Below are 8,543 nucleotides of genomic sequence, written 5' to 3'. Positions count from 1 at the left end.
TTGGGTCCCAGGTCGGGATCTGAGGCGCTGACTTGGGCGATGGAGGCTCCGGGCGGGTTGTTTTCTGGCACGTGGACCAAGTAGGCTGACTGTCGGAAAACCGGCGCGTTGTCGTTGACGTCGGTGACGTGCAGGGTGATGGTAGTGCTGGAGGAGAGGGGCGGCTTGCCCCTGTCGGTGGCTGTGATTGTCACATTATACTCCGGGGTCTGCTCCCTGTCCAGGGCCCCATCTGTTACAAGCTTGTAGTAATTATTAGAAGAAGAATGAATCTTAAATGGAACATCTCTACTTAAATTGCATGTGACTTCTCCATTTTCCCTGGAATCCCGGTCCCGTGTTTTGAAGAGAGCCACAACCATTCCGGGACGAGAATCCTCCAAAATCTGATCAGAGAGGGAAGTGATGATTATTTCTGGGAGGTTGTCATTTTCGTCTAGAACTTCTATAATTACTTTACACTGTGTAGAGAGGGATCCTCGGTCCTTTGCTTCTACACCCATGGTATATCTTTCTACTTCTTCAAAATCCAAGGGTTGGTGAGTTATAATGTTTCCTGTAGCGGGATCCAGAGAGAACACGTGCTGGGCGTTATCAGTCACACCAAGGAATGAGTAGGTGATCTCCGCGTTGAAGCCTTCGTCTTGGTCTGTGGCACTCACCTTCAACACCGAGGTGCCTGGGGGCACGTCTTCCGGAAGGCTGACCCTGTACACGTCTTGGCTGAACACTGGGGGGTTATCGTTGGCATCCACCACCAGGATTCGGATTTGAGTGGTGCCACTTCGCGGCGGTTCCCCGCTGTCTAAGGCTGTCAGCACCAAGTGATGAGTGCTCTGCGTTTCTCGGTCCAGGGTCTTCTTCAATACCAGTTCTGGATATTTGCCACCATCGGGATTGTCTTTCACCACCAACGAGAAATACTCGTTAGGACTTAGTTGGTACTTGCTCAGTGAATTCATACTAATATCGGGATCTTTTGCACACTCAAGAATTGTTCCCATCCCCGGGCTGACAGACTCACTGATTTCTAAGTTTATTTCATCTTTATGGAATTGAGGGGCGTGGTCATTAATATCCTCAACAACCACAACGATATGAAAGATATTTAAAGGATTTTCCACCACAGCTTCCAACTGCAATTCACATCTTCTTCTCTCTTTGCATATCTGCTCACGGTCTATTCGGTCCTTCACAAGTAGCTCCCCGCTCTCCGCGTCTACGCTGAAAAGCAGCTTCTCTGCGCTAACTCGCAGCTTCCGAGCCGACACATCCAGGACACTGAGCCCTAGATCCTTGGCGAGGTTCCCGACCACCGAGCCCTTGGCCAGCTCCTCAGGAATCGAGTAGCGGATCGGTTCGGAGAGCGCGGGGTAGAACAAAGGCAGCAGGAAGGGAAACAGTACCTGCCGCGGGCCGGCCGGGCGCCTCCGCGCGCAGCTCCCTCCCATTGCGCGCTCCAGTTCTCGCTCGGTCCCAGTCTTTCCAGTTGGAGAAAGTGCACACTATTGCACTGGAAGCATTCGGCCCAGGACAGGCGGAGCTCCCAGTCTTGGGGCTGGGAATCTGTGTGTGCTGGGGAGAGTCTGGGGCGCCAGGAGCCTCAGTGTGTAAGCGGGTTTCCTTCTCTGTGTTGGCTGCGCAGGAAATCCCAGGCTAGAGGCTCAGCAATCCTGGGCGTCAGCGCTTGCCCTGCACTGGCCGACAGCGGCGCCCAGAGGCCCCGTGTGGAACCGCAACCTGGTTTTTCTATTTCAGGAAATCTTTTTCTTTAAATGCAAGAAACAGCTAAAATATTTGAATCTTATTCGTCAGTGATTCTGTTTTCATCATGAAACGTATTTTTCAAATGGTCAAAAAGATCATATGTTTTTATATGTTAAAAATTTATGTAGGTTTTGAGTAGATAAAATTATTTCTTTAAATTGAAAAAGGCACCTAGGAATTTACAGTGAAAAGTATGTCTGCTATCCCATGGCACACTGCTACCCAGTTCTTCCATTCAGTAGCAGTCGCTGTTGTTCCTTTTAAGAGTAGTTGTCCACGAAGGGAAGTATTGAAGGTAAGCAAAAAACCTTTTTGTCTTCAATCCTAGCTTATATTTGGCTAGACGGTATTAATCTATCCCCCCCATTTTTAGGAACTGGAATGCAACCATTGCCATATTCATTACAATCATCCAGGGTGTCCTTTACTGCTTTTAAATAATTATATTTAAAAACATTTGCTTACAATAGCTACCGTGTCAAAAGAGTAGTTTTTTAAAAAAACCTGTATTTTTCAAAATATTAGACTTAAGATGGATGCATAGTAATTTTGATGCTCATGCACAGGAATTTAAAATGACAGTTTCAATGATCTAAAAGTTAATAACTATGACCCTAAAGGGTGTGCTCTCCTTCCACAGACCTATCATTGAACAAATGTTGAATGACGTGAAAATAGTCATGGTCTCATAAGTATTTTTGAGACACATTAGGTCACTCTTTGACTTTACACTACCATAGTAGTTTAGAAGAATATTAGTAGTAAATTAAAAGTAATAAATCAAACCAAATAAATCACTATCCTCACTAAATGGGCTCATCAGTAACTCCACAGATCATCGTTTAGAATAATTTTGTGTATTTCTCTGCTTATATTCAGATCCCCTGCAGAAATGACATTTCTTTCCTGACTTTAAGTTTATTTTGACTCTTAATTGCAGAATTTCAGGTGGGTCTTCCTTTCTCTACATTAAGGAGCCACTGAAAATACCCTTGGCCACATCCCTTGCTCCTGTTCTTGGAAACATGTTCAAATCTGTCTCCTCAGTCTATATTTTTTTAAGCCTTAAAGACTGGAGAACTTAACAAAAAATACAGAGAGAGCAGAACCCAAAATTCGCTTAATATAACCTTCTATAGGCTCTGTGGAATCCCTATTGAGCAAGGAAAGTGAAATTAAAATGCTTTGTCTCCCACATAACAGTATGAAATTAGAATCACAGGCAGAAAGGATGCTACAGTGTTACCAGGTATGATTACACTTACAAAAAATTAAGCACACATTGTTATGAATTGTTGATAGAATATTAATGAAAAATTTAAATCTCTCTAGGAAATATATTCAACTGTAACTGTCACTCCAAGGTCTAGTTTGAAAAATATAGCCACAGAGTGTATTGTCCTTCTCCTTGGGAAGAACAACACTGAACACTGGCTTTGCGCTTGGGTTGTGTTTCCAGTGAAGCTAATGCATTTGTTTCTGACATTTACCTGTTCTTAACAGACCTGCCTTCAAAACAGGAGGTAGGGTTGTCTGAGGGACTACGGTTTCAGTATGTGGCCAATAGGGCGAGCGCACATATTGACAGACACTTCTGTACGGAAGTCCTCTCTTAGGAATTGTCAGCAGTGTATTCAACAACTATAAAATATAAGGCTCTGCAAAGCTAATCATAACAGCCTTATGACAACAGGCCTTCACTGGGATTAGGTGACTATTTACGAGAAAGTAACCATATCAGCCTTAATAACCATCAAGTTCTACTCTTGAATGTTTTAGCAAGAAGCAAAGGTCGTTGAAACAGAGAAAAGTGAAAAAAATATAGAAATTTTCCATCATCATGCTGGAAACCTAAAAGTAAAACCAATGATAATTTTTTAAAGGAAAGTAAAAGAGTAAAAATAGAACTCACTGGAACCAAAGGGGTATCTTCTATAGGAAACTTCGAATCATCTAACAAAGACAAAGGATCCTTTTTCTCACAGCTCTCCTGGCTGAGAAGCGTGTCCGCGTAGTTGGGCTGGGGGAAGATCAGGTGACTCTTCCGCGAGTCCGCGGTGAGGGAGACCTCGTGGGAATAGGTCTGCAGGAAAGCGCGCACCCCGTCCACGCCCACGAAGTGCGAGGCGGGCACGCCCACCAACCCGCTTCCTGAAGCCTGGAGGAGGCGGGACCTGTGCCAGCGCCGCAGTCTGAGCGCCAGCAGCACAATGACAAAAGCGAGGAAGACGCAGGAGACCGCAGCTATCGCCACCACCAAGTACAAGGTGAGTTCTGAAGCGTCCGAGTCGTGCCGGACCTCTAGACTGCCCAGATCAGCCAGGATGTCTGGGATGCTGTCGGCCACAGCCACGGTGAGCGTGACGGTGGCCGAGAGAGGGGGCTGGCCATGGTCCTGGACGGCCACCACCAGGCTCTGCTTGAGTGCGTCTCTGTCCAGCAGTGCCCGCGCCGTGCGCACCTCGCCCGTGTGCAGCCCCACGGTGAAGAGCCCTGGCTCACTGGCCTTGAGCAGGCGGTAGGACAGCCAGGCGTTCTGGCCTGAGTCTCTGTCCACTGCCACCACTTTGGTCACTAGATATCCGGGCTCTGCAGAGCGGGGTGCCAGCTCAATGCCAGTGGAACCATCAGTGGGGAGGCAGGGGTACAGGATCTCAGGTGCGTTGTCATTTTGGTCCAGTATGAACAGGCTTAGTGACACGTTGCTGCTGAGTGGTGGATCCCCACTGTCGGTGGCAGTCACCTGCATCTGCAGATCACGAAATTGCTCGTAGTCGAAGGACTGCAGCGCATACAGGACTCCTGTTTCAGAGTTGATGGAGATGTAGGAAGATAGAGGTGCCCCCTGGATAGTGTCTTCAGCTAGAGAGTAAATAACGCGAGCATTTTCTTTGCTGTCTGGGTCTAGTGCAGTCACTGAGAAGACAGAGGCACCTCTGGGGTTGTTCTCTGGGATATAGGTAAAGTAGGAGATGTCAGAGAATGTGGGTGGGTTGTCATTGATATCTGCCACTTGCAGGGTGAAGTGAATTCCTGTTGATAGGGCTGGACTCCCTCCATCTGTGGCTGTTACTGTGATGTTGTAAGAGGATACCTGTTCCCTGTCAAGGGCTCTGTATGTCACCAACCTATAATAACTATCAATGGACTTTTCTAACTTAAATGGTAGATTCCCCGATATGGAACAGGTGACCTGTCCATTCTGCCCAGAGTCTAAATCATGCACGTTTAAAAGGGCTATAACAGTTCCCAAAGGTGAATCTTCCATCAGGGGACTAAACAGAGACGTGATGGTCACCTCTGGACTGTTGTCATTTACATCTTCTACTGTAATCAACACTTTAGCAGTTGCAAGATATGCTCCTCCATCTTCCGCTTGTATTTCTATTTCATAGAAACCTGTTTCTTCATAATCTAGATTTTCTGATATTTTTATTTCCCCAGTATTTTTGTTTAGTTGGAATTTCAACAATTGTGTATCAGGTAATTTTCGGAATGAATATGTTACTTCTCCATTGGCTCCTTCATCTCTGTCGGTGGCAGTGACTGTCAGCAGCTGTGTGCCCACAGGCAAGTTCTCCGGAACACTCACTCGGTATTCGGGCAAGGTGAAGACCGGTGCATTGTCATTTGTATCGAAGACAGTCACAATGATGAGAACAGTGCCAGATCGGAGAGGGTCACCCCCGTCGGAGGCAGTGAGGACCAGGTGGTGCAGCGCCTCTTCCTCGCGATCCAGGGCGCGCTCCAGCACCAACTCCGGGTACTTGACGCCATTGGCACGGCTCTGAATTGCTAGGGTGAAGTGCTTATTGGGGCTGAGCTGGTAGCTCTGTAAAGAGTTCACGCCCACATCCGGATCAACAGCTTCCGGGAGAGGAAAACGCATTCCTGGAGCGACATTTTCATTAATTTTTACGTCTAGATTTTCTGCTTGGAATTTTGGAGCATTATCGTTGATATCAGTTACTTCTACTTCTATCCCGAAAAGTTTCACCCTATCTTCCACAAGAATGTTAAAATTCACCAGGCACCGCGAGCTCTGAGCGCAGAGCTCCTCCCGGTCTATCCTGCCCGCAGTGACCAAGCTGCCGCTTCGCGAGTTCAGAGCGAATAGCTGCGTCCTACCTCTGGAGACGATGCGGACTCCGCGCTCCGCCAGCTCCCGGGGCTCCAGACCCAGGTCCTTGGAGATGTTGCCCACGAAAGAGCCCTTCTCTAGCTCCTCAGGCACCGAGTAGCGGATCTGCCGGGCTTCAACCTCCCGTGGCATACCGAGGAAAAGGCAGAGCAGGACCAGCGCGCTGCGGTCGGAGCGATTCCTTTGAGCGGCCATTGTTGTCTGGTTACGGAATTCTGGCAAAGTCCTCACTGACACCTTCTGTGTTTTGACCGGTTCCCTTTTCTTTCTCTGGCTGCAGGGAGTCTCTGTAAACTGCTCTCCTTAAATTCTGGAGTGAGTTTCGCTGCAGCCTCGTTGCTGGTTTGTGGGAACAGTGGCGCTTTGTGTAGTTGGAGCCCTGAGAATCCGAATTGAGCGGGGTCTCCTTTTTCCTCGTAGGTGAACAGCGGCGCTCAGAGTCCTAAGAAGTTACTGCATGCAGTACGTGTGCAATAGAAATCAAACGCTACTCTTCGTTGGATATTTTATTTTATTTTACATTATTTCTTTGTTTTCTCGGCTGATATCCTTAAATAAACTACTATTTGTAGGTTTCTTACTGGATGGGATAAAGTGGAATGAAAGTACTATAAAATATTAAATGGAAATAGTCGCTTAAATATATATTTGCAACATTTGTTTTCTCAATAGAAATGTACCCACTTTAAAAGGTAAGTGACGCTTATTTTATTTCCTATGAGCTTCTAGGTATAACGCATAAAAGTCTTACAACTTTATGTGCACTTGTGATTTAAATGGCCCATTATGTTTAGTAGACATTCATATAGAGACTGAGTTATACCCCTTATAATTCACTTAAAATCTCTTTTTAGATTTAATTAACAAATTAATTAAATTTGTTTAGGATTAAAATTGTGTAAAAGGTTTCAAAATATTCTTTTCTAAAATAATTTTATTGAACCTCAATGAATGTTTCCTTGAAAATATTTATTATTAGAGGCATATTATTTGAAGTTAATTTGACCAATTTAAGTGAATTGAACAGGTAACCACAAACTAAAAGAAACATGTCTGTGTTGTAATCAGAAGAGAAATATGTACAAGAATTTCAAGTGCTACAATTTTAAAAAACGAAGACAGATATAATCATGTAGTTTTAAAAAAAAATAAGTGTTTATGTCAGATGACCTGTTTTCCTCAGGACATTGATTCCAATAAAGATAATCTCTCCTCTTAGGCATTTTGTATGGAAGCCCAAGGTAAAATGGTTCACACATCTTCAATGGCATGTGCCCATCAACCCAGCATCAGTTCTCTCCTCAAAGGTGAGGGGTTTAAGAGGTTCACTTCTTTTTTTTTTTCCCTGAGGAAGATTAGGCCTGAGCTAACATCTGATGCAAATTTTCCTCTTCTTTATATTTGGGTCACCACCACAGAGTGGCTGACAGTGGTGTAAGTCCCCGCCCAGGATCTGGGATCAAAGGCGCAAACCCAGGAGACCGAAATGGAAATGCACCAAGCTTAACCACTATGCCACAGGCCGGCCCTGAGAGGTTCACTTTCATACAGAAAGCAGGTTGTTCAGAAGTGTTTATGTCACTATGCCCCCAAGTATGGAATTCTTCAAAGATTTTACCTTTTTGTCTTCAAAGATTTTATATAAGAGAATCAGAGAGCAAAAGGCAATAGCACTTCATGTACTTTCTTGGAAATTCTTTATCTTGCAGTGTAGACGAAAAACGATTGGGAAAGAGTACATTTGAGCATCAAGAAAAGGTAAGTACTGTAAATATAAAAGAGAACCAGAAGGACCAAAAGTTGGAGGAAAACAATTCGTCTACGGTAGTTAGTTTTAAGTTTTGGAGAACACAGAAAACTTGGCAATGGAAACAAAGTTTTGACTCCTCTCCCAAGAAAAATGCAAACATCTATAACTTTGCATATAATTTCAGGGATCTGCTCCTTATTCCCCCTCAAATGCTTACAGTTTAAAAAATTATTAAAATAAACGAAGACATATACTTAAATGCACCTAAAAGGTTATTTGCACTAAACATTTCTTTGAAAGGAGCACCTGCTTTGATATTTAATGAGTGCCTGAATAGTATTAAATATATATATATAACTAGGATATGGAAAATTCATCTTAAATCTTAGCACATTTGAGTAGATAGGAAATTATTTATTTATGTATTTGGTAAGAAGCCAAGATCCCTGCCTCTGTGTTGCTAATCTGAGCTTGAAGAGATACCTCTAATTTAGTGACTTTTTTTTCTGAATTATAGAGCAACCTATGAACCACGTAAATCTTGAAAAATATAATCAGTGAAAAACGAACATTGAGAAGAAAAGACGGTAGTTATGGATTTTCTAAATATGATTCTAAATATAAAAATGAAGTATGCCTGAAATATGAGAAACTAGTAGAGTATTACAGAAGACACAAAAAATGAAACTCACCGGTGGTATAGTCTCAGGATGTGGAGTTAAAGCATTCCCACTCTGAAGTGGAATTAAGGCCCCTGGAGAATCACCGCAAACTATGTCTTGAGTGGAATTCAAGGGCTCACTGCATTTCAGGAAATTAAACTCTGTCTTTCCAGTATGGGCAACGCACAAATTGTAGGAATAAGGTAAAGTCCCTTCGCTGTAG

General features: G+C 44.2%; 2 protein-coding genes across 2 annotated transcripts; both read right to left on the bottom strand.

Moving 5' to 3' along the window:
- Positions 1–5: 5 nt before the first annotated feature.
- Positions 6–1,693, bottom strand: LOC124232282 (protocadherin gamma-B7-like; the record flags this gene model as incomplete). The annotated part of the gene is made up of 1 exon (XM_046649243.1): positions 6–1,693. A coding segment is annotated over exon 1 (1,446 nt), but the record flags the coding sequence as incomplete, so codon positions are not given.
- A 1,705-nt stretch (positions 1,694–3,398) lies between these two features.
- LOC124232281 (protocadherin gamma-A10-like) lies at positions 3,399–6,572 on the bottom strand. Its single transcript, XM_046649242.1, has one exon. It carries the CDS (start codon positions 6,101–6,103, stop codon positions 3,521–3,523), a length of 2,583 nt encoding a protein of 860 aa, XP_046505198.1. The 5' UTR covers positions 6,104–6,572; the 3' UTR covers positions 3,399–3,520.
- Positions 6,573–8,543: the final 1,971 nt, after the last annotated feature.

Source organism: Equus quagga, unplaced genomic scaffold, assembly GCF_021613505.1.
Source record: "Equus quagga isolate Etosha38 unplaced genomic scaffold, UCLA_HA_Equagga_1.0 HiC_scaffold_4299_RagTag, whole genome shotgun sequence".
Classification (NCBI taxonomy): Eukaryota; Metazoa; Chordata; class Mammalia; order Perissodactyla; family Equidae; genus Equus; species Equus quagga.
Note: the sequence above shows the minus strand (reverse complement) of the source record. Positions and strands in the feature narration are given on the sequence as shown.